The 25,410-nt window shown below is 43.3% G+C and overlaps 3 protein-coding genes across 6 annotated transcripts; all 3 read left to right on the forward strand.

Moving 5' to 3' along the window:
• Positions 1 to 3,142: 3,142 nt before the first annotated feature.
• On the forward strand, positions 3,143 to 6,953 carry LOC112875406 (probable E3 ubiquitin-protein ligase LOG2). Its single transcript, XM_025939247.1, has 3 exons — positions 3,143 to 4,020; positions 5,514 to 6,012; positions 6,346 to 6,953. Exons 1-3 carry the CDS (start codon positions 3,491 to 3,493, stop codon positions 6,526 to 6,528), a joined length of 1,212 nt encoding a protein of 403 aa, XP_025795032.1. The 5' UTR covers positions 3,143 to 3,490; the 3' UTR covers positions 6,529 to 6,953.
• A 4,074-nt stretch (positions 6,954 to 11,027) lies between these two features.
• On the forward strand, positions 11,028 to 15,175 carry LOC112874015 (chorismate synthase 2, chloroplastic). The gene is made up of 13 exons (XM_025937156.1): positions 11,028 to 11,234; positions 11,784 to 11,934; positions 12,256 to 12,332; positions 12,428 to 12,486; positions 12,604 to 12,687; positions 12,830 to 12,922; positions 13,339 to 13,419; positions 13,512 to 13,643; positions 13,783 to 13,885; positions 14,002 to 14,096; positions 14,209 to 14,274; positions 14,577 to 14,661; positions 14,738 to 15,175. The coding sequence occupies exons 1-13, from the start codon at positions 11,093 to 11,095 to the stop codon at positions 14,890 to 14,892; spliced, it is 1,323 nt and encodes a 440-aa protein (XP_025792941.1). The 5' UTR covers positions 11,028 to 11,092; the 3' UTR covers positions 14,893 to 15,175.
• Positions 15,176 to 16,638: 1,463 nt separating this feature from the next.
• LOC112874014 (protein TPR3) lies at positions 16,639 to 24,917 on the forward strand. 4 transcript variants are annotated; one of them, XM_025937151.1, is made up of 28 exons: positions 16,640 to 16,778; positions 17,085 to 17,287; positions 17,439 to 17,581; positions 17,664 to 17,843; positions 17,926 to 18,039; positions 18,163 to 18,321; positions 19,067 to 19,244; positions 19,350 to 19,470; positions 19,570 to 19,685; positions 19,797 to 19,953; positions 20,050 to 20,159; positions 20,238 to 20,307; positions 20,386 to 20,459; positions 20,568 to 20,663; positions 20,741 to 20,836; positions 20,944 to 21,071; positions 21,157 to 21,391; positions 21,504 to 21,668; positions 21,742 to 21,828; positions 21,936 to 22,082; positions 22,463 to 22,573; positions 22,709 to 22,888; positions 22,965 to 23,093; positions 23,183 to 23,278; positions 23,365 to 23,550; positions 23,666 to 23,832; positions 24,141 to 24,399; positions 24,610 to 24,917. In XM_025937151.1, exons 3-27 carry the CDS (start codon positions 17,502 to 17,504, stop codon positions 24,349 to 24,351), a joined length of 3,393 nt encoding a protein of 1,130 aa, XP_025792936.1. In that variant the 5' UTR covers positions 16,640 to 16,778; positions 17,085 to 17,287; positions 17,439 to 17,501; the 3' UTR covers positions 24,352 to 24,399; positions 24,610 to 24,917. The 4 variants fall into 4 exon arrangements, with proteins under 4 accessions (XP_025792939.1, XP_025792936.1, XP_025792937.1 ...); XM_025937152.1 differs by having other exon boundaries at positions 19,800 to 19,953; XM_025937154.1 differs by lacking the exon at positions 21,742 to 21,828 and having other exon boundaries at positions 16,639 to 16,778.
• The last annotated feature ends 493 nt before the right edge of the window (positions 24,918 to 25,410 follow it).

Here is a 25,410-nt window from a genome sequence, read left to right on the forward strand (position 1 = left end):
ATTAGCATTTGGATTCAAACATCTCGTAAGTTCAAATGAAATTTGGCTCGTCTGTCAGGTAGATTCTTTAGAATTTATTTGGATTATTAAATCTTTAATAATTCAAGATCCATAATTAATGCTACAGAGTTATATATGGAAAGCTAAGAAAGTTGATAACTTAACTAGAGTTGTTAATAAAATTGATTACTTAATTAGATCTATTAATGAGAATTAATGACTCAATTGATAACTAAATTTTATTGCTACCAAAAGTATTAGAGCAACTCCAACACCTAGCCAAATCTCACTCTCCATATTCTCATTTAGCTATCCATTTAGGCAAGATTTCCTCCATATTTTGGTCCACTCAAATTAAACTCTTCGTATACATTTTTTTCTTTATCCATTCGGCAGCCGCAGCTCACTCTCGCATGGCGGTCGCATCTCCCTACAGCATGGGCGGCCGGTGGCGCACCTCCCTGCGGCGCGAGCGGCCACGGCACGTCCTCCTCCACCTCCACCTCCCTTCCCCACCTTCCGCCGCGCCTCCTCCACCTCCCCGCCGAGCGGGTGGCCGACGGCACGTCCTTCTCCACCTCCACCTCCCTTCCCCACCTTCCGCTGCGCCTTCTCCACCTCCCTGCGCGCGCGAGCGTCAAAGGCGCGAGAGGCCGCAGCGCATCCTCCTTCAGCTCCACCTCCCGCCGTGCTTCCTCCACCTTCCCACGGTGCGGGTGTCGGTGCATCGCCCCTGGCAGCCCGGCGTGACTCGGCGGCATCCTCCTCCACCTCCCCGCAGCGCGGCACGGCCGAGCAGGCGGTAGGGGGGAGCACGCACGCCAAGGTGGGACGGTGGGAGCACGCGCGGGAGGCCGTGGATGGCGAGTGGATTCGCTCGGGAAAAAAGGCTAGCGGGAGGTCGGGGATGCCGAGCTGGATGGCTTAGCGAGCTGGAAAGTTCGTTGGATGGAGTTTTTTCTACTTTTTTCATTTTTACCTGACTAAATAGATTTAGCTGGGCTGTTGGAGTTGCTCTTAGACTACAATTCAGCCATAATTTTGAAACAAATATAAATCTAAGCATTTATTAACCTTAAGCCACATATTTTGCAACTCTTTGATACCGAAGAGGAAAGTGAACTAAAGTTGAGCTCTTGCATCCGTCCAAAGTTGAACCTTGCTTGTAGAACAAAATATTTTATATGGAAAGGACGGAGTCAGGAGAGCTATATACGGAAATTTTTCATTTCCTTTTGTTTTCACATGAAAAGGTAATACCTTTTATGCGATTAACATAAAAAATGTTTCACTGTGTATGATCAAGCTCCAAATTCAAGTTGCTCCCACTCTCAAAAGTAAAAACTGCACGATGTGAACATGTTTTTGTAATTAATCCGTTAGGCTTCATTGCTTACCATGGATAAAAATTTACATGATCTCGGTTCTCTAGTAAGTTCAGGTGAATAAAAAACTGTAAAAAGGAACAGTGGACCAGGTATCAAAAACAAATTATATTCTAAATTCTAAAGTTCCACGAGGAATGCTAGTAGTGCCATTTAACTTTTCTATAATCATAATTAATACTACATTTTCCACTGGACCAAGATTATCAAATTTGAATATAAAAGCACTTGTGCCCTATTCTAGATTTCATGCCTTTTTCATTATCGTGGCCTAAGATGTTCCTTAAGATACAAACGTGCGGGGCAGCCTTTGTTGGGAATTAGGAGGGTCGATGCTTATCCTCGTTGGGGCAAGCATAAACTGCCTTTAGATGCTAATTATGTCAAATACACATAGGTTAGTCATGCAACGTACTGCTAGCATCCACAGTTCCAGGTTCACTCGTATGTCCCATCAATCAACTGGCAGAGCAACACCATTATACTGCAGTACTGCACCAGTGGCTTTGATCGAGCTTGTCCAACCATGCATTATCAGCATTGTATAAAAAGGTTTATTCCAAAACAAAGTGGTGTATTTAGTCATAATTTGAAACCCACTATGTAAAGCAGAACAGGGGCATCTCTGATTTGGCTGATTGGCTCAAACCTGACCCCTACCACCTCCCACTAGAAATACATCTTTTGGTAAAAGCTTGAATGGACACGATATTATGCAACCAGCACCTCCAATTTTGGCTATATCAAGCTGGCAATGTGAATGCTTGCAGCAATTACAAGCTTAATCGTGATTGTCATTCACTTTTCAATTGCAAACTTATAAAAAAAAATGTTGCAATCAAATTTTTATTCAGCTTTTTCGGATGTGGAGGTTTTGCTCTATGAAATTGTGGAATACTCTCTCCGTCCCAAATTATTAGTCGTTTTAGCTTTTTTTATATAGTTTTTGCTATGCATAAGTGCATAGCAAAATTTATGAACGTAGAAAAGTCAAGACGATTAATAATTTGAGATGGAGTGAGTACATGAGAGTTCGATCTCAATGGCTAACAATCAACACCGACTAATGGACAAACCAATCCATGCATAGCATTTGCTTAGAACCAATAAGGATGCTTTATGGTTCTATGCCTATGTGGATAAAAATGATGGTTAGAAAGGATGTGATACCTAATTGCCGCTAGAATTAAAAATGGCATTTTTGTAAATTTTAAAAATAAAGTGTCTCATAGACAAAAGCAGAACTTGTTGTTGTTAGTGGTATTGCTACTCAATTTGCTCTAGTTTAGTGCACCAAAGAAAAGCGTCATAAGTGTTTATGGATTTCCCACTATTTTCAGTCAAAACATTCCACGTGGTTATTTGAAGCAAAATTAACATGTGGTCATTCGAAGTTTGGCCTACCTCATGCAAACTCCACCGCGTAAGTCGCCGCATGTATGATCACTAGTAGATTAGTAGTTCATCCTAGCTCATAGAAACTCCATTCCGCTTAATACGCTCTTCACTCACAAAATTTCACACATGGTCGTTAGAGGTTTTGTCTTATCTGATAAAAGCTTCATTTCTACATGTGGTGGTTAAAAAAAAAGTCTGCCTATTAAAACTTCTATCTTCCGTACGCCTCGCTTGCATGTCATAAACAAGATGCATGTGGAGAAAATGATGAGGGGCTCATGGTAATTACATTTTCTTTGCGTGTGCCAAACCTTAACCACCAGAAAAGCAACGGAGGATAGTGGTGGTGCTTTCCGCGCAACCTTCCATTATATCACCCAAAAATACAGGCAGAAAAGCAAGAAGCGTGAGCACTTCCTTATCGTCTCCTCCTTTCCTCCCCCGCAACCCCGATCGAATCGCTCGAACCATCCCCAGGTTTGCGCGTCGATCTAGGTTTGCGCGAGGATCCAATTTGACCCCCCTCCCGTTTGAGCTTGTGATCCTCGACGGAGTTCTTCGTTAGCCTTTTCCCCCTGATTTTTTTTCGCTCATTTGTTCGAGCTTTTCAAGAGCAGAAGAGGCAGTTTCGAATTCCGATGCACCCAGGCCTCAAGATCCAATTTTGAGGCCTTTCCCAAGCTCTCCGCGTCGATCTGCACAAGAAGATGGGTAACGCGGGTAGCAACGGTGGAGGCGCCGCCCCTGGTCACCGCCGTCGGAGCTCCGGCCACGGCCACGGCCACCACCACCAGGCGCCGCCGCCTCCCCCGCCGCAGGAGACTGCGCCCAACCGCTACGTGTTCGCGGCGGCCACGCCGTACCCGCCCCAGTACCCTAACCCCAACCCGCCGCAGTACTACCCGCAGTACGGGAACTACTACCCGCCGCCCCCGCCGTCCGTGCCGGTGCCTCTCCCGGCGCCGTATGACCACCACCACAGGCCGCCCACCGCTGCCGGTGGGGAGTTCCCACCCCCGCCCCCGGCCCACCCCCACCACTACCCTGGCTGGGCTGGGCGGTATCCCTCCTACGGACCGCATCTGCCTATGCCGACGCCCTACGTCGAGCACCAGAAGGCCGTCACTATCCGCAATGATGTCAACCTCAAGAAGGAGACGCTTCGGATTGAGCCTGATGAAGAGTGCCCTGGCCGCTTCCTCGTCTCCTTCACCTTCGACGCCACGGTCGCCGGCAGGTGATTATCCAGTTCACTTATAACATCACATATATGTTCTATCCTATAATACGTGTTTTATGTATGCGCGAGAAGCTCCTTTGCCAGTATGTACTTCGTTAGGACATGTATGCAATTGTTTTGATATGTATTGATTTGTTCTGTTTATTGATGTTGATGCTTTGAGATGAGGTTGGGAGGTTTTATTAGTATCTTTGACCTTCATTTGTTCGTTGACTAACAATTCCATTTCTTGATGGCAAAGAAAAATGAGAGAACTAAAAGGAAGTACATGTTCTTTTGAAAACATCCAAGATAACAATAAGGTCTTCATTACCTATTAACCTATCGTTTTTTTGAAGGAAAATTACCTATTAACCTATCATAGTATTGACTTAATGCTTAGCTTGCCCTCTTTTCCCAGTCCAAGTACCGATCCTTGTTACAATTTGCCCTTGCAGAGGACTGTTTATTTTTTTTTTCAATGAACCTATGGAGGGGGGGGGGTGAGGGGGTGATCAATAGAGGTTCAGTTTACACAGGGGGTTCATCACTACTCCAGAACAAAAGAAAGGACTGTTTATTATTCTGGCAGACAGGTAATAGAACATCATTTTGTTATTCTGGCAGACAAGTAGTGGAACATTCTATACCTAGCCATATTCACCTTCTGCTTATGCTCTACTGATATAGACTTGTAGGGTGTCATGCATTAAAATTTGACTGCGGATAGAACACTACATGTTCGGGAGTCCTTTTCCTAGTAAAAATGTTGGAATTTTGATGTCAATTGTCAAAGTTACACTAGATACCATGCCATCAAATCCTAATAGTTAACACTAGACATTCTATGTGTCCTAATGCCTACCACTCTTCTCTTGTATCATTTTCTTTTTGTGACTCTTACCCCATGTTTAAATATTTCTTTCATTGTGTCCATTTACTTTGTGTAGATTATTTGGTATCTATCAAATACTTGCTTTCAACGGTCACAGCTGTTGTAATTGGGCATTACTAGTTACTATAGGGTCTATGGCATTATAGAGCTATAAACCTTAGTTTAGTCTTAATTTCTAATATTTCAGAACCCTTTTTGCAACATGCCCATTGTTTGCTAGAAGTTTGTAATAATTATTGTCATTGTAACCAGATGTTTTAATCTATCCTAAAGCTTACAGTGTAATGGGGTATTAAATTTATAATTGCAGAGGAATCTGTGCATTTGGATTGGTTGCGATGTTTCTTAAATCATCTTACCCATAGTGATTGAAATTCCCTATTCAACTAACTTATCCTTTGTTCAAACATGGTATACTTCTAGAGTTCTAGATGGTTTTTGGTTGTAGTGCTTTGTGCTAAAGGTGCACAGTTGTTAAATATATAGAATGCTCGCACTATCTATATAGCACGAGACAAGCCTTGCAGCCAGGATTTCTTATTACTAACAAAAGAAGTTCTATGCTTGCTGTTATGTAAAGTGATTTACCTTTTTTTTTGTCTGCTTCTTTGAACAGTATGACTGTTTACTTCTTTGCAAAGGAAGAGCTCAACTGCAATTTAGCAGCAGTGAAAGAAGACCTTATTAAGCCAGTTACTGTTAGCTTCAAAGAGGGTCTTGGTCAAAAATTCAGGCAACCTTCAGGGACAGGAATCGACTTTTCAGTGTTTGAGGAATCTGATTTATTAAAGCAGGGCGACATGGATGTATATCCACTTGTTGTTAAAGCTGAAACAGCATCTGTTGATCAACCATTGGAAGGGGAAGACCAAAAGATAAAAACTCCTAACTCACAAATCACACAGGCTGTGTTTGAGAAGAAAGAAAATGGGGAGTATCAAGTACGAGTTGTTTGTCAGATCCTATGGGTTAATGGGACTAGGTATGAACTGCAGGAAATATATGGAATAGGGAACTCCATGGAAGGTGATGCTGATGCAAATGATCCAGGGAAAGAATGTGTTATTTGCCTCTCAGAGCCAAGGGATACTACTGTCCTCCCATGTAGGCATATGGTAAGACCGCACCTTATTTAGAACTATTGATCTCTGCTTGAAGTAAGAATTTCCTAAGATGTTATTATATTAATGTATAGTAGACTAAAAAACCATAACCTTACAGATTTATGCTTCGATTATATCTGCTTCCCAGATTCCCAACCATATGATAATCTTCAGTATCTTTTTCCAGATTCTTAGTCCAGAAAAGTGCAACTTCCATTTTCTTTGAACCGATATGCTTCCCAGATTTCCAACTCTATGATTATTTTCAGTGTCCCTTGAACTGATGTAATGCTGCATTAGCGTATGTCCTAAACCATGACTCTTTTTTTCCTCTCTTTGTTGCAGTGCATGTGCAGTGAGTGTGCCAAGGTTCTGCGGTACCAAACCACCCGGTGCCCCATCTGCAGGCAGCCAGTTGAGCGTCTCCTTGAGATCAAAGTCAACAACAAATCTGAAGATCAGCAGCAGACGCCCCAATCACCGCCGCTCCTGCCCCCAACCCCGCAGCAGGAAGAGGTGTACCCATGATTAAAAAAAAATCAGCGCTCAAACATTATATGGGTCTAGTTTGCGGCCTCCGGGCCTTCCTTGGATGTTGCTCTTCCCATTTGAGCAACCGGGGGATGTAATTGATACTTTACCTTTAGCATATGTAAGCTTCTGGCATCGCACGGCTCACCCCGGCCTCCACTGTATCTGGAGGTCGGAGACCGAGATGATGCCATGAAGGGTATGTGTACCATATACATCGTGCATGCGTGTGCCGTGGCAACCTGAAGGAGTGTAGGGAGGAGGACTCCTCATGCCAGATTGGCTTCCCCCGTCAGGGAAAGAAAAGGGAAGCGGAAGGTGGACTCTGAATTTGTACAAAATGACTATTTCACCTTGATGTCAAATCTTCTCTGTAGTGTTATGCCTGAAGAATCAGCGGGTACTTCACTTTGTGTGGGAAAGTGCTCTGTGTGCTGTAGTTGTCTTCCCCATCAGATTTATGTCACCTTGTAGGCTTAGACCTTTCAGTGTGAAATAATGAAGTTTTTTCTGAAACAAAAACAGGAGTATTGTTGAATCATTTAAGAAGGAATAGAGTCAAGCTTACAAATAGTTCGATATTACATAAAATAAAATTCTCTCTCTGCAATAACATAGATAAACTAGATAACTCTCAAGCCGAGATCTGGCGTTCCACACGCCTTTGTAGCTGCCCAATGTCTCCTTGTAAAAGTTCCAGCACCCGGTGCGGCCGTACGCTTTGTTTTCAAACACGCGCCGGTTTCTCTGCTTCCAAAGGCGCCAGGTTGCGTACCTTATTAGGAAAGGCTACAGACCACTGTAAAGGTTTTAAATTTTAGTCAAGATAATTTAAAGGTTGGATCTTAAAAAAACTGAACTCTAATCTTGTATAATTTTGAGCTAAAATTATATAAGAGCCAAGTTGAATTGTGAATAGAGCATTAGAGTTATGATCCGGTACCACTTCTAGCTATAGATCTCTTCTGTTTAAAGGGTTGTTAGCTATTTTTATAAAAAAATTGTGAGCTGAGCATTTTACCTGACTAAAGAACCGGTTGGCTCTGGCAGCAATTTTACAGTGACTAGCTATTCTACTTGTGCGCTGGAGTGAAACATCCTCGAGACGGCTTGTCCCGGTCTGTTCGTGAACATCATGTTTCTTGCTTATTTCGTCAGTTAAATTGTGCGTGTGATAAAGTTTTTCTTTTGAGGGCAGCGTGTGCGAGACGCTGAACACTAACGAGTAAGCTCCATTACAGTGAGGGCGCCGTGACCATAGCTGCTGCTGGTGTGTAACTGTGTATCAAATTAAACCGATTTGCGTCGTTGAGTTGGAGCACATGAGGTCGTGAAAAGATGAATTTGCTTTCAGGCTAGTCCTTGTTTTCTATCAGATCGCGGATCCAGCAACTGGCGCGATCAGCATCCAAGTCAAAATCGCAATGCCTGACAGGTTCAGACGTTTGATCCCCTGTCATGCCGTTACACGGGCATGGTTTAAGACGTTTAGCAGTAGAGTTATCGTTACAACGTTTAGCGGATCATAGCGGCTGCTCTTCCTAGCAATTATAGCTTACCATAGTAGCGGCTATAGTTGGCTACCGCTATGGCCGGCTATTTAGAACTTTGTATATGGGTCTATCCTAATCCAAATTAGGGGCTCTTTTATAAAATGCGTGCCTAGGTTTTTATATGACCCCTAAATCGAAATTAGTTTTTTTTAAAAAAAATACGCATCCAGGTGTTTTGCACTTGGCCCCCTACATTGGTTCTCTTTTGCAAAATGCTTTGGCCGGAATCGGTGGCGCCGGCGATGGCTTCGGCCGCCGGCGTTGCGGCAATGGACGTCCTCCCGTGCACGGCCAGGCCTCGGCACCACGCGCACAGACCACGTCGCTTCGTCAGCTTCCTTGTCCCTTCCCTCTCCGGCCGAGACATCACCTTGGCGGGTCCCGTCACACCGAGCCGCTCGTTCTCTCGCCGTCCCGAAACCGGAATAAAGCACCACCGGTGGCGGCGGCGGCGGCGGTGACGAAGTGCCGGAAGGCTCACGGCGGACAGCTCCGCCTTCGCCTCCGTGTATTCCCGATCCAGGCAGGCCTCCACGGCCTCGAGCAATGTCAGATTGTCAGCTGCGTTGCTTCGATTGAGGAACGGAGGCGGTTGCCACGGCAAGCTGTATGGGTGGGCTTCCTGCTGCCTCCGGTGCCGATGTGCAACGGGTTGCCCATGGCGGCCGCCGCTGAGTTGCTTTGCTTGGAGAGCGGCGCATTCAGGCGGTTGCTGACGCCCCCAATCGCGTGGGCGCCCAGGTGCACGGGTGCCATTCCTGTGCCTATTTTGGACCAAAAGGCAGTCGGCAACTGTTTCGAGCTCGAGTTCTTCCGGTGCCCTCTGCTTTCTTTCTCCATTTTCATTTTCCTCTCGGGTGCTTTAGGTTCCCTGCATTTAGGTATTCGATAGGTGATGGTTTGGTGCTGCTCATGATGGGACTGAGCAAAATATGTTGAGTATATCTGGCTTCTTTCCGAGTTGCTGCTGCTTCAATCTGATTTTGGTTCCGACGTGTGTTTCCCTTAGATGTTTTTTTTTGAACGAGCTTTCCCTTAGATGTTTAGATGTTACAGTTTCTTGCGATGTGTGGTTAACTAATGCTGCTTCATCTTGCTTGTTTCTTTAATTCCTTTGCATTCTGGTATGTCCAAGGGACTTCTCTCATTCATTTCTGTGGACTTCCTCTGGCTGCTAACTTGCCCTTTGCCCTTTGTTGTGAGCCCACTGCTTTGTTTGATGATTACTTATGCATTTTCATGCAAGGTACAGTGTTGACTCTGTGCCCTACGTGATAAGCATACCTGCATGATAAATTAGTGCCTTGAATTGTGTTATCCTCCACCCCTTACCTTTGCATTACTGATTTGAGTTATTGAAGAACACAGTATCCTGAAATCACCATATTTTTCCATTTGGAGTATTGTTCCCTTGTCTTGATATGTACGCCGAGGTGCATTAGTTTTTAGTAAGCAAATATTAAATTACTTGCAGCCTCGCAGGTGGTATGATCATCTAGCCTGTGCCTGTCCACTGGTTGCTGAGGCACTCGTTGTTATTATAATTGATTGTGGCTCTCTGAAATAATGCCATCCAGGCAATATTTTGCTGAATAGTGGATTTTCCAATCATAGGTGAAGTTCAGTTCAGTACAATTCCTGCTAGAATACTTAATCTAATCTGAATACAAGATTGTTATCTCCGTAGCAATGCACGGGCACTAATCTAGTTTGTACAAAATGATTGTATTTCACCTTATGTGATATCTTCTCTGTTACGCCTGAAAAATCGACGAGTATTTTACTGCGTGAGAAATTACAGTTGCTTTTTCCGCCGTAGTTCTCTTTCCCCATCAAATGTAAGTCATCTTAATGAAGCAGTTAAAGCCACTGGTTGCTCTCAACTCTCTGCAGACGTTGCATCTAGATGAAGCTACACACCGTGAAAAGATAGTAGTTCGTTGTTTGTTAGACTAGTATCATTCATTTCTTCTGCCACGCCAGCCTGGAGAGTCTGCGAGCATTTTGCTGGTGTCTGAAGGTGATGGAAGTTCAAAATATTCAGTTGCAGCTGCGAGAGCTTAGGCCGTGTTCGTTTTCTAGTGTCTTCTAGACCCGTCGCATCAAAGAGAATCTTATCATTTAGAAGTATTAAATAAAGCCTAATTATAAAACTAATTGCAGAACCCCAGGGCTAATTCGCGAGACGAATCTAATGAGGTATATTAGATCATGATTAGCGGATGATTACTGTAACATCACTGTGGCAAATTATGGATTAATTAGGCTCATTAAATTTGTCTCGCGAATTAGCACACATATATGCAAAAAGTTTTGTAATTAGACTTTATTTAATACTTCTAAATGACAAGATTATCTTTGATGTGACGGGTCTAAAGTTTAGAGGGTAGAAAACGAACACACCATAGCCGTCTGGTGGTGAGATCTCTACATGGAGGAGCCTGTGACGTGGCCATAGCCGTTCTGCAGTGTCTTGTCCCTGTGTGCTGTTGGCATCAAGTTTCTCACTTGTTTCGTCAGTCGAATTAGGCGTGTGATAAACCTTTTTCAGTTTTCTAGGCCTGCATGTGATAAACGTTGAACACTAACCTCAATGCTTTGAGGGTGCAATCACTGTGACTGCCCCCGGGCGCTGGTGTGAATAAAATTTTCAATCAAATTGTGAGTGGCAGCATCAGACCGCCAGGTCTTGGTTGGTTGGTGTTACCAGATCGGATCCCGCGAACTGGCGTGACAGGGTCAGCATCCAAGTCAAAATCGCAACGCCTGGCTGGTTCAGACGTTAGTTCGCCACCAACCCGGGCGAACCGGACCGGACCCGTAGTGGGTGCTGATGCAGTGCGCGACTTCGAAATGAACCCGGGCGGCCGGGCGGCTGGACCGTGATGCTCCGACGGGGTAGGTGGCGACTCCGCGCCGTGTATAAACTGCTCCCCGCTTACCTTCCTCTTCCACTGCTCCCTCCTCCGTCCTCCCCTTCACCAACCAAACCAACCAAACCCTCTCCGATGGCCGCGCCCGTGTCGCAGCCGCCGGTGGCCGCCAGGGCGTCCACGCGGCTCCTCCCCCGCGGGCTGGGCGCGCTCCCGGAATCCGCGCCCGCCTCCCTCCGCTTCTCCGTCGGCCGCCGCCGCCGCGCCGCTCGCCTAGGTCCGCACGGATGCTCCCCTCTACTCATGTTACCGGAATTCATCTCATGAATGGTGTTGAGCGGATGAGTGTGGCGCGTTTGTGTCTCAATTGGGTTGGAGATTGCCGGAGACCCCCGGGACGAGAGTTGGGGGTTGCTCAATCGGCTGCTGTGGGTTACAGCATGTCCGGCGTTGGTGGCTAGAGGGGTTCTGAAAATCTTTCACGCCCTGGAGAGGGAATCACCGCCTATTTGATGACGTGGATACTTTTTTGTTATAATTTCCGTAGGGATGAATTCAATGGACACAAGGGTTCCCAATTTCAGTGCTAGCTTACATAGTTCAGTATCCGGTTCATCCGTAACTGTTTTAGATCTAGGGGGTATCACAACTGGTATTAAAGTTGCTAGTTTTTGGCGTTTCCATCATTGATTTGTGTGCTGCAACTCGTATGATGCTTGGCAATGACTGTTAATCAATATGCCAGTACATGACTTGCGTTTTCTTAGAAAAATAATGGAAAAGGAGCTGACTCTTAACACCCCGTGCTTCTGAAATTGGAGAACAGAGGTAAAGGCATCAGGAAATGTCTTTGGGAACCACTTCCAGGTTGCAACCTATGGCGAGTCTCATGGAGGGGGTGTTGGTTGTGTTATCAGTGGTTGCCCACCCAGAATTCCTCTCACTGAGGCAGACATGCAAGTAGAGCTCGACAGAAGGTGTGTTTCTCTCGCATTTCATTAATTTCAAGTCGTTACTACCGGAATTAGGAGTTTGCAAGCATATGTTTTCTAAATTTTAGCTTAATATGGTTGTCAAGTGGTACTTTTTGGGATCTGGCACTCCCATGTCTCACTAACATGTTAATGACATGTGGAGCAGCATATCATGAAACTCATATGGTCATATTGGGGTCGTAGCATACCCTCAATGTACGCTGCTAGATTATATCTGTTGTGCCAAATGATTGAATTTCCCTCTATGGACATTGTTAAATTATTTCAATAATGTTCATTGACACCAAAGGTTGATTTGTACAGACGTCCGGGTCAGAGTAGAATAACCACTCCGAGAAAGGAGACTGATACATGCAAAATTCTATCAGGGACACATGAAGGTGTGGTACCTACCAGAATAGAGGACAAAGTATTTGGAAATAAGAATGTGTTAGCTTTTCTCAGTGCCATGACGATTCTGTTGGGTTTTCTGCAGGGATGACCACTGGCACACCAATTCATGTCTTTGTCCCAAACACAGATCAAAGAGGCGGAGTAAGTATCTACTCTTCTAGTTTTCTGGATACATATTTTGTTATAAATGAAACTGAAACCTATGGAAGCTGAACATTTAGAAGGGCAAGAATTTAATAAACATATTCACTTATACAGGATTACAGTGAAATGGCTAAGGCATATAGACCTTCCCATGCAGATGCAACCTATGACTTCAAGTATGGTGTTAGAGCTGTGCAGGTATCTTTTGCTGTATACATATAAGTATAAATTATCATATTGTACAACTAGTTGTTGCACATTTTCTGGTATATCTTGGTGGATCTGATGTTTTTCTTACTTAATATTTGAATCAAAAATATTTGTGCTTGCTGAATGGTAGGGAGGTGGAAGATCATCTGCCAGAGAAACCATTGGCAGGGTGGCCGCTGGAGCTCTTGCAAAGAAAATTCTGAAGCTCAAATCTGGAGTAGAGGTGTGGCCCTACTTGCCTTTTTTTTCTTCTCTTGAGCTATTACATGCTTGTGATCAACCATCGTAGTTCGCCTTGATCCTCCCATAGAAAATGCAAGAAAAAAATGGAAACCTGTTTTGGAGACACCTACGTACAAGTACTGAACTTTTTTTTTAAAAAAAAAAATATAAAAGCTGTGAGAGCAACATTATTAGATCCTGGTTCAATAGTGCTCCTCAGATTGCTTTGAATTGGATCCTGGTTCTTCCTTGACATGTGAATGTGACAATCATGTTGGTTATGTAGTTCAATCTATGCAAGTATTCTGCTAGAGTAATAGACTGCTCTTTTGCATTTCATTTCAACTGCAAAAAGGCATTCGCTCCCTCTTCCTTTATAGATAATAATCCTAATAATGGAAGATCATATGCTTGCAGATCTTGGCATTTGTTTCCAAAGTGCATCAAGTTGTACTTCCAGAAGATGCAGTTGATTATGAAACTGTAACCATGGAACAGGTCTTTTGCTTTCACTTGCTCCCTCTACAGCATTACAGGGATAGTCTGAGCGGGCATTTGCTGAATTTTATCTTATTCTTGTAATTTTTCAGATAGAGAGCAACATTGTTAGATGTCCTGACCCAGAATATGCAGAGAAAATGATTGCTGCCATTGATAAAGTACGAGTTAGAGGGGATTCAATTGGTGGGGTTGTCACATGCATTGCAAGAAATGTTCCACGTGTAAGTATTGAGGCTCTGCACTTATGTTGTTTTTCTTGTCTTTGTTTTTTATTACATCATATGTTTTAAGGTTGATCATCATTAAAAATCTTATTTGAATTCTGATAACTGGTCTGATTGGGGTAACAACAATTTATAGGGTATTGGCTCTCCTGTTTTTGACAAACTTGAAGCTGAACTGGCAAAAGCTATGCTTTCTCTTCCTGCAAGCAAGGGGTTTGAGATTGGCAGTGGGTTTGCTGGTAAGGAATCATTTTTATTTAGCACAAGATTAGTTGGCGCTGCTCATAAAGTCATAATAGGTTGGGCTATGCAGCCTACTTTACAACTTGACTAATTACCAATAACTCATGCTCAGGTACTGACTTTACTGGAAGCGAGCATAATGATGAGTTCTATATGGATGAGGCTGGAAATGTGAGAACACGAACTAATCGCTCAGGCGGTGTACAGGTTTTTTCCCCTAAAATCCTATTTCTTTACTGCTACATTTTTTTTCCTGGTGAGATAGTCTAATTAGTATGGAACTGATGACTCGGTATTTGTAATTTGTGTGTGCATGCAGGGAGGGATATCAAATGGTGAAATTATTTACTTCAAAGTGGCTTTTAAGCCAACAGCAACCATTGGGGTAAGGCCTGTTCAAAACAAACTTTCTTTGCTTTCTTAAAGCAATAACTGTAGCATCGTCGCCATGTAATGTCTTTTGAAGGATAAGCATTTTTATACTGTGAATACAATTAGAACCGCTAATTTGTCAAAAATCACACTTTTTTGCAACTACCAAGAATATTAGAATGTTTATCTGGTTTGATGCAGTAATTTCTTTTGTATTGTCAGTATGATAACATTTACATAATTTGAGCTACAGTTCAGGCTTGCTAATTGTAAAAAGTTAGCCATTTGTCTGAGATGTTGATTTCACTTTTCCAGAAGAAACAAAATACTGTGTCAAGGGAGCATCAGGATGTTGAACTTTTGGCACGGGGGCGCCATGACCCATGTGTTGTCCCTCGAGGTAATGGCTCCACCTGAAATTTCCAACCTTTTATCACTTTTGGTCCCTATAACTAATATTTTTTATTACTTCTCAGCTGTTCCTATGGTAGAATCCATGGCTGCATTGGTCCTGATGGACCAGCTCATGGCACACATTGCTCAGTGTGAGATGTTTCCTCTGAACCTTGCTCTACAAGAACCCATCGGATCGGCCAGCAGTGCTTCTGAATTGGCGCCAAACCTATCATAATGTCTATGTTGGAACAAAAACCCCCTGCTTGGGTTTGTGCCCACCAGTTTCTTCCTTTGTCAGCCATAATTCTGGGCTTTGCTAAGCAGTTTGCAGTTTTGAACCATACCCTCGATTATTGTACCCTAGACCTAGAGATCATAAAGTGAATATCATGATAGAAACGCATTAATGTTTTGTGTTGTGTAGTATAACACAGCAGGACGTGTACCCCTTTCTTTTTTGGTGAGAGGACGTATGATATGCAGTCGTTTGATCAATAAAGAGTAGTATCTTTTTTCAATTTGGCAAGTGATTATCTTTTCTTGCAAAATCTAAACAGAGATCGGACACCAATTGTTGCGGCTAGTCTCAAGATTTTGTAAAGATTTTCTTCCATGCTTTTATACTTCCTGTCAATCCCTCATTCCTAGTCAATCATACCCTTGCAAAACTACTTCAAAATTCTATGAAGAGGCTGGTTCGAACCCCATGGCATCGCATCGAGGCCATGGGGAAGCTGAATAGAGTGAAATAACCATAATGCCTATAGTGCTAATATCGTTTTTGGGTCATGTTACAAAGACTATCGTCCGAATAGCAACAATAAATATCAAAGATTGTTAGGCGGTGAGGAATCAAAGTACTCCCTCCAAACTGGTTTCTAAGGCGTGAACGTGCTTTACAGTTTGACCGCTATGTGAAGCGCATGTGAGATTGCGAGGAGAGTCGAAGTGTTAATTACGTCCATGCTTAACTACGCGCAGCCTGGCACGCGAATGGGTGCCCAGCACGGACGCATGCATGGAGATTACTCATACCCCGAACAGCCTGAGCGCTTGGCATGTGAATGGCCAATCACTGTGAACATATTCCTTGTTTGGTAACTGAACATACTCCTGCCACGTCTAAGAAATAGACCTGGAGGGAGTATTGATTAAGTCGCATCAACATTTCGGAGTAGTGGGATCGAAGTATCAATTAAGTTGCATCTTCATTTTATAATTTGGATTAAGTTCACTAAAGATACCACATGGGCTTCTTTGCCAAGTATTCCATCCGTTTCAAATTGTAGATCGTTTTGGAAAATCTAGATATATAGCTTTTGCTTTGCATCTAGATAAATACTATATCTAGATACATAGCAAAAATTATATATCTAAATTTGTTAAAACGACCAACAATTTGGAACGGGAACAAAGGCAGTATAAGGCATAATTGTTGATGACACGAAAAAACTACAAATATATCTGGTGCAAGTATATTCTTGAGAGAATACATTGAATTAAACATATATTTAGAGTCACTTATCATAAAAATCGTGTTTGATATGTTTTTTCAGTTCATAGGACACATTTTTATTAATTTCTTTTTTCAAGCACGTTTTTCATTAAAAGAAGAGAAATATTTTCATTAATTTCATTCCTACTACTATGTGCACCTTTTTCTGGAATCGGACATGTTGAAAATGTCTGTCGGGTCCTTTTTGAAAAAAATCATTTTGATCTGGATCTAAAGGATCTTTTCTTTCATTAAAAGCAAATCCATCCACGGCCACCCGGATTCCCCTTGCATATGAATGGAGATGGTCCAGTGGGCCCCGCCACTATCTTCTACCTAACTTATCACCTATCACATCCACATGGACTTATCACAGGCAATAATCCAACGCACAGATCGATAAGCACGCCTACTTATCGGATGTCCTACCCTATATAAATTCAGGGTTATCCCTTCACTCGGTGTCCAAATAGTTTCTTCTTCTCTCTCCAACCTGCCTCGGTGATTTGGCGGTCTCCCTCTCCCTAGTCAGGCGTTTCCTCGCTAATCACCGGCGTCCAGGATCGTCGCCGGCGGCGGCCGCTCCCACGGCGACATCGGATCGATCCACGCGCAAAGCTTCGCAGGTGATTTGCCATAATTTCCGTTTGGCTTGGATGCGTGTTGGTTTTTGCTATTTTCTTTATAAAATTCAGATCTGAAGTAAACAGGAAGGGGGCAATCGCAGTTCTCTGGAGTTCCAGCCTCCTGTCCAGTTCAGGCTTCGATTTGAATATTTCCCTTCAATACTACTCTTTTTTATATATTTTCCCCGATTAGATAAGGACTGCGTTTTTCCTTTTTCCCCCTGGAAACGGACATTTTCCGGAAAATACTGGCCGAAAAGAATATTTAGTACTAACCGTTCTGGGCTTCCGGGCTCACCATGTCAGGCCCGGACCTGCGCTAGACCTCAAAGCCTCGATCGCACCGCATCTTCTCCCCCTGTTGCTCGTCCGCTCCTTCGCCGCCGACCCCGCCGCCAGCCTCCCCTTCCCTCGAAGAACGGCGGCCGGGCGCGGTCCCCTGGCCCCCGACGCGTCGGTTACCATTGGATTGGTGTGGGGCGGCGATCCGTCCGGACCTAGGGTTGCTGGTAAGGAACCCTAACCTGCTTCGATGGGGTTTTTTCGCCTTGAGATTTATTTGTTCCGGGAGATCTCTTGCCCGCCGTGGGCAGCCAGATCCTAATTTTCCCGGGGAAAAGTGGGGGAGTTCTACTCTAACTCCGCCCTGGTACTGTGCAGGGACCCCATAGGGTACGGTCCTAGGCGCATCCGCCTCCGCGTGGGTGAGGCGGAGGAGGAAGGATGTCGTCGCTCAGCCGGGAGCTGGTCTTCCTCATCCTGCAGTTCCTCGATGAGGAGAAGTTCAAAGAGACTGTCCACAAGTGAGTGATTTGAACTATGGAAGGAAATGGACTGTCTCCAGTGCCAATTTCTTACTCGGTTGGCGATCTTGTTGCTGTTTAGGCTCGAGCAGGAGTCCGGGTTCTACTTCAACATGAAGTACTTTGAGGACGAGGTGATCAATGGGAATTGGGACGAGGTGGAGCGCTACCTTGGTGGCTTCACCAAGGTCGATGACAACCGCTACTCGATGAAGATATTCTTTGAGATCCGCAAGCAGAAGTATCTCGAGGCTCTTGATAAGTAAGTGGAGACGGTTATGCAGCGTTTATGATGCTTGAGTGAGTTCCTTGCTGACCGGAGGGTTTCTCTGTTTTCCTGCCAGGCATGATCGGTCTAAGGCTGTTGAAATCTTGGTCAAGGACTTGAAGGTCTTTGCATCCTTCAATGAGGAGCTTTTTAAGGAGATCACACAGCTCCTGACCTTGGAGAACTTTAGGTGAAGTGCTAGCCTGTCCAGCACCCTTTTTTTCTTGTCTGCATGGGTCTGCCGTCATTATTGTCACGAGGCCTAGTTGTTTCTGGATTTCTCAACAAGTGGTTTCTGCTTTTGTATTGTTAGGGAAAATGAGCAGCTCTCCAAGTACGGTGATACAAAATCTGCGAGAGCGATAATGCTTGTTGAGCTGAAGAAGCTGATTGAAGCTAATCCCTTATTTCGCGACAAGCTACAGTTTCCCAACCTGAAGAATTCTAGGTTGCGGACACTTATCAACCAGAGGTAGCCCCATGTTTTCAGTCATCTCTGTGCTCTTTACTCAGTAATTATTGTGTTTTGTTTCTTCCTGTAAGGTTACACTAATGCAAGTAAGGATATAGCCTTAGCAACTGGGAAGTTTTAGACTAGGTTGACTGGATGTGGTAGAACTGATTCATGTTACAGATACCACATAATGGCATTTCTTTCATACTACTAATATGGTGATACATACATTACATAATAAAAATAAAAGGTTAGACCAATAGTCTCTCGTGAGGAAATGTACAATAACATTTAAGTAGGATCAGAATATTGATCTAGTAGAAGGACTGTTGTAAAACAATTGAAACAAGAAAACCGAGGAGGCCAGCTTTAAAAGACAGGAATAGCTAGGAGGCTGTAGATGGGCCATGTACGTAGATAAGATTTTCAGGGTATAAACCTTGGGATACCACTTATCTATTTGGATTTAGTTCATTTTCTGAAGTATTGAATCTTTGCATAGTGAACTAGGTCCTCTATGTTCCTGTTATGTTGCAAGATGATTCTTTCACATATAGAAGATTTGGTGTGGCTGGTCTCTTCTATTATCAGAGTTACCGCTAGCTGATTCTGGTTTAGTTTCAAATCGTCATACTCTGTGTCTCTTCGTCTTTTATATTGTTTTAATTAGCGCCAAAGAGGTTATATTTCTATAACAATGAACTCTGTTTTGAGATATCTTCTGGATTTTTTGAGGTAACCTTACTTTTGTTCATATTGGCAGCTTGAACTGGCAACATCAGCTTTGCAAAAATCCTAGGCCTAATCCTGATATCAAGACTCTTTTTGTTGATCATTCATGTGGACAACCAAACGGTGCACGTGCTCCATCGCCAGCTAACAATCCGTTACTTGGTTCTATACCCAAACCAGGAGGTTTCCCTCCATTGGGTGCTCATGGAGTAAGTCTCTTCAGCACATTTGGATGCTTTATATGTATTTGTGATGCACATTCTTAGAACTTGCTTTGGTTCAATTGTTTACAACTTGATTTATGTCCTTTTCAGCCTTTTCAACCTGCACCAACACCTGTCCCGCCTCTGGCTGGGTGGATGTCAAACCCTCCAGCAGTAACACATCCTGCTGTGTCTGGTGGTGCTATTGGATTTGGTACTCCTACGAATCCAGGTACTCACATCATCTTTGTTGCTAAGAATTATGGAATGGTCTGAATTGGCGGCCGTGCTTGGGGTTGTAGACTAATATTTCTGCCTTAACATCTTGTAGCCGCTTTATTGAAGCATCCTAGGACGCCCACAACAGCTAATCCTAGTATGGATTATCCATCAGGAGATTCTGATCACGTTTCCAAGAGATCTAGACCAGTTGGCATTGCTGAGGAGGTATTTGTGATATCTCGTCCTGAAATATATGTTGCCAGTCCTAGATTCTTTCTGCTGAAATTTGATACTGTCCATTACTCCAAATCATGCACTTATGGTGAACTAATGTAGCAGGTGAATCTTCCAGTGAACATGTTGCCTGTGACTTACCCGCAGAGCCATAATTACCAACAAGATGATTTCCATAAAGCTGTTGCACGGACCCTGAGCCAAGGATCAGCTCCGATGAGCATGGATTTCCATCCAATTCAGCAAACTCTTCTTCTTGGTAAGTTCTTAGTACCTTAATGCTTTCTTATGATAAGTTAGGCGCAGTCCGTTCCTGCCATCTTACCATGCTATCTTTACCCGGGGCCTGCTGTAGTTGGTACCAATGTTGGTGACATAGGATTGTGGGATGTTGGTACGAAAGATAGACTTGTTGTAAAAAACTTCAAGGTTTGGGAGCTTGGAAAGTGTTCGATGGCCCTCCAGGTTTGTTTGTTACACCATGTGATTCAGTAACTTGGTGCCCTTTACTAGTTAGTAATATAACGTGTACTCCATCAACAGGCATCGCTCGTAAAGGATCCTGCTGTGTCAGTTAATCGCATAATATGGAGTCCTGATGGAACCTTGTTTGGTAAGCTAAGATGATGTAACCAGTGTTCTCTGTCCTTTTTGTGGCTGCAGCTTTCTAATGCATATATCATTTTAATAGGTGTTGCTTATTCAAGGCATATTGTACAGATTTATTCCTATCACGGTGGCGATGATATTAGGCAACACTTGGAGGTTTGACTGCATGTTCTTAGTTATTTCTGCCTGAGTTTTTTTATGTACTATCCTGTGTATGATCGGCTATCATGGTTCCTAAATTTGATTAATTATTGCTTTCTTCAGATTGATGCACATGTTGGTGGTGTAAATGACATTGCATTTGCTCATCCAAACAAGCAGCTATGTATAATTACATGTGGAGATGATAAGACAATTAAGGTCAGTTTCTGTGATGGTTTAGCTCTTGGACTGATCATTTCATTCAAATATGAAGCTCTTTGAGTATTGTATTCTAGGTGTGGGAGGCCACTAGTGGAGCAAAGCAATTTACCTTTGAAGGACATGAAGCTCCTGTTTATTCAGTTTGTCCGCATTACAAGGAAAATATTCAGGTATTCTTGGTTTTATTATGAGAGACTAGTTGATGAAACCTGATTAAGACTAATTTGTACCATAGGAAACTAATGCTTTTACTTTGTGTTATTTCCTTATTGTTCAGTTCATCTTCTCAACTGCTTTAGATGGAAAGATCAAGGCTTGGCTATATGATAATTTGGGATCTAGAGTTGACTATGATGCACCAGGTCACTGGTGCACTACAATGGCATATAGCGCGGATGGTTCAAGGTTCATATTTTTCTTTCATTGTTGCTTGGTTTACTCAGGAATGTGTGTTATTTTGCTTCCGCTAACGTTTTGTCCTTATGTGTAGATTATTTTCGTGTGGGACTAGCAAGGATGGTGAATCACATCTAGTAGAATGGAATGAAAGTGAAGGAGCGGTGAAGAGAACATACCAGGGATTCCGCAAGCGATCCATGGGTGTCGTGCAATTTGATACCACCCGCAACAGGTTTTTGGCTGCTGGAGATGAATTCTTGATTAAGATATGGGACATGGACAACACAGGTCTTCTGACTACTATTGATGCTGATGGTGGCTTACCTGTGAGTTCTTTTTTTCCCTGATTCTTGTGCGCTTCCTTTTGGTGAATGGCTGGTTGCATAAAATGAGATATGAAATTTCCCTCTTGTTTTAACATGGCTCCGCATTCATCAGGCAAGTCCACGGATACGCTTCAACAAGGAGGGAACTCTGTTGGCTGTTTCTACTCTTGACAATGGTATCAAGATCTTAGCAAATGCTGATGGACTTCGGTTATTGCGCACGTTGGAAAATCGTTCTTTTGACGCTTCTCGTAATGCAGCTGAGACTGTAACAAAGGTAACTCCTTGTAACCATAACATTCTCAGAATACTTTCTGCAAGCATGATCCAATCAATCCTTGTTCATGCAGCCTCTAATAAATCCATTGACTGCTGCGGCAAATGCTGCTGCAGCAAGTAGCTCAGGAACTCCTGCTCCAGCAGCTATAACTGCAATGGTTTGCATATATGCACTATCTCATTTCAGTTGATCCTATGTTCTTCTATCACAAAACAACTATTGTGATCCTGACTAACCTGGCGTACTCTGGAAAAAATGAAACAGAATGGTGATAGCAGAAGTTTGGTTGATGTAAAACCTAGAATAGCTGATGAGCCACTGGACAAGTCAAAGGTATGGAAACTTATGGAGATTACTGAGTCAACTCAGTGCAGATCTATTAAACTGGCGGATAACATGAGAACAAGCAAGGTGATATGTTATCCCTTCTCTTTCCCTTCGTGTTAATTCTTGAATCTACACCATTTTTATTTATAACCTTATTCATGGAGTCGGGCGCGTCATCACTTGGGCTTGATTCATTTTAGTGTGATTGCATGAAATTAATCTGTAGTATATTACTTTCATGTATGCATCTTTATTTATATGTTTCAGCTCTTTTTGTCCTCGGAGCTGGAACACTGAAGTATTGCATTAAGTTCTTTCCTGCATGTTTATCCTAGATTTTTTGGGTTCAATCTGTGTGACGCTTGTTGTATTCTTGACTTCTACATTCACCTTGGCAATTGCACTGCTGATTTTTTTTATAAGGTTGTTTGAATTTTGAAGATAATTTTTCCTCGTAATGGCAGATTTCGAGACTGATTTACACAAATTCTGGTGTTGCTATCTTGGCTTTGACCGCAAGCGCTGTTCATCTACTCTGGAAATGGCCACGCAGTGATCGGAACACATCTGGCAAGGTGAAACCTGTTTCCTTCATTACCTGTACACATGTATCAATGATTCTCAGATTGCTTCTCTCTCCACGTCATAGATGAACAGCTTGTGCAGTAGATTGTTACTAAATTAGCTCAATTTACTGTTCACTCTTCTAGGCAACCGCGAGTGTGTCTCCTCAACTATGGCAACCTCCGAGTGGCATCTTTATGACTAATGACATGACTGACAATAATCCTGAAGAAGCTGTTCACTGCTTTGCTTTGTCGAAGAACGATTCATATGTCATGTCTGCTTCTGGAGGAAAAATCTCTCTATTCAACATGATGACTTTCAAGGTTGGTAAATCTTTATGCTGGTTCACATTATTAGCTTTTGTGTAGAAACCATCTTTTACGTTTATTTTTACTGCAGACTATGACAACATTTATGCCTCCACCACCGGCAGCAACTTTTCTTGCATTTCATCCTCAAGATAACAATATAATTGCAATTGGAATGGACGATTCGACCATCCAAATCTACAATGTCCGAATTGATGAGGTATTAGCCTTGGCCAACATGATTAGCTTTTGTTTCCTCTCCATAGAACAGGACACAGTTAAAACATGACTTGTTTGTTCATTGTACAGGTCAAAAGCAAGCTTAGAGGTCACTCTAAGAGAATCACGGGTCTTGCCTTTTCAAATGTGCTAAATGTGTTGGTCTCTTCTGGAGCTGATGCACAGGTTATTTACTGAACTGTCAAGTTAGATCGTATCTGAAAGCTACTTATATTCTATTTTCATCCTTTTTTAATTATTTCCTCTTTCAGTTGTGTGTTTGGAACACGGATGGATGGGAGAAGCAAAAGAATAGATTTTTGCAGATACCATCAGGTCGCCCATCCAACATCCTAGACACTCGTGTTCAGTTCCACCAAGATCAAATGCACTTCCTTGTTGTGCATGAAACCCAGATTGCCATCTATGATACTACAAAGCTAGAACCGGTGAAACAGGTAAAATCCCCCCCCCCCCCCCCCTTCTTTCTTGTTTTGTGGATTACAGTTGCAGTGGAGGTAAACTCTCCCCTCAGTATGAAGGTTGTCTCATTCTCTATCCCTTTACTTACAGTGGCCTGTTCGAGAGAATTCACCTCCAATAACACATGCCACATTCTCGTGTGATAGTCAACTTATCTATGCAAGCTTTATGGATGCTACTGTTGGTATATTTAATGCATCGAGTTTGAGACTCCAATGTCGAATTCTTCCAGCTTCATATCTTCCTCCAAACATCAGGTATTCTGTACTCTGTAGATATGATTTCTTTGCAATCTTTGGGGATTGATGTCTATCAGTTGGGGTGTGGGTGAAGCCACAAACTGCCAGCTTATTGCCTGCTGTTTGCATGTCTGCCTCTTAATGCATTGTTTAAGAGTTCTTGTTTCTTATTGCTGAGTACATCAGGCTGGGAAGCTGTAGCAGTAACATTTTCGAGCTCACATTTATTCTCTCTAATGTATCGTTATAGTAGTCATATGTTTGGCATATTCTTGTTATACTGTGGAATGTGGACAAATTACTGATAAATGTCCTTTCTTCTCTAGTTCAAGTGTTCATCCTGTTGTGGTTGCGGCACACCCTTCGGAAGCAAGCCAGTTTGCTCTAGGATTGACAGACGGTGGTGTTTATGTATTGGAACCGTTGGAATCTGAGAGAAAATGGGGAAATCCTCCACCAGCGGAGAATGGATCCGTGAGCAACTTGTCCACACCACCTCCTAATGGAGCTTCAAGTTCAGATCAACCAGAAAGATAATCAGAAGTTGAACCGGTAGAGTTTTCGTGGCATGAGTCACTAACCAAGGTAACCTTTGGATTTTAGAAGTGTGGTTAAAAAACTGCGATGATTTAGTTGGAAATGTGATCGCAGGAATAGTTTTGCATCAATTTTGTTAACAAATTGCCTTCTTTATTGTCCAACAATGTTCCTTGATGTTTGGTGAATACCAAAGGAAAAAGATTGTGAATACGATTCACAGGATAGTTTAGTTACTAACCTCATCCTGTTCCGCAGATGGGCTTCAAAGGGCGGTGCAACTACTAACCTTGGCAGAGCTGCTTCCAAGGGTCTATTCGACAATGCGCTCAATAAAAGCAAGCTCAACAGCAGTTTATCCTTTGCTTATATATTTTGCTATTGACTGTATTGAGTGGAGGGAATTAGACGTTTAGCCCTAGCATTTCGTTTTGCTTTGTTCCCCGTGCTGTGAAAAGAAGTTTTATCAGTAGATAAGCTCTAGTACGAGTATCAGTCTGGCTGTACTTGGTACCTATATTTATGACTAGTAGTGGAAGTATCGCATTTCATTTCATTTCTGACCCTGCCCCGCCGTTTCCTGTGACCATAAGAATGCCATTTCTGACATTATTCTTCATCGTTTTTGTTTTTTTTTTGCCTCGGTTGTATCCGAGTGCCCGATCTTGTCATGCAAAGGTCGAACGATGACCCCATTTCGCTGAGACAGTATGATCATAATAACGTGGCACGCGTGAATGCGTGATGGTTGGCACGGCGACCTACCCCGCAAGGGAACAAGTCGTAGTCGCGGCACTTTCTGAATGTGGCTGCCACTCTGACAGTCTGACCGCTTTCGTGGCAGGCAAAGGCTTGGGGCCATGCGCCTACGAGACCCGGCACTGGAGGAGAGGGCTCAGCAAGGGGGCGCTGAAACTGAGGACGGGGGACAGAAGTTCCGGGTAGCCTACGCACTCAGCAGCTTGCAGCTGCCAGCTCAGCTCGTCCCGGTGGACGGTGGCGAGAGGAAGGAGGTGGTGTCATGCATGGAGCACGGTGGCCGGCCGGCGGTACGGTCAG

The sequence above is a fragment of the Panicum hallii genome, chromosome 9 (assembly GCF_002211085.1).
Source record: "Panicum hallii strain FIL2 chromosome 9, PHallii_v3.1, whole genome shotgun sequence".
NCBI classification, from domain to species: Eukaryota; Viridiplantae; Streptophyta; class Magnoliopsida; order Poales; family Poaceae; genus Panicum; species Panicum hallii.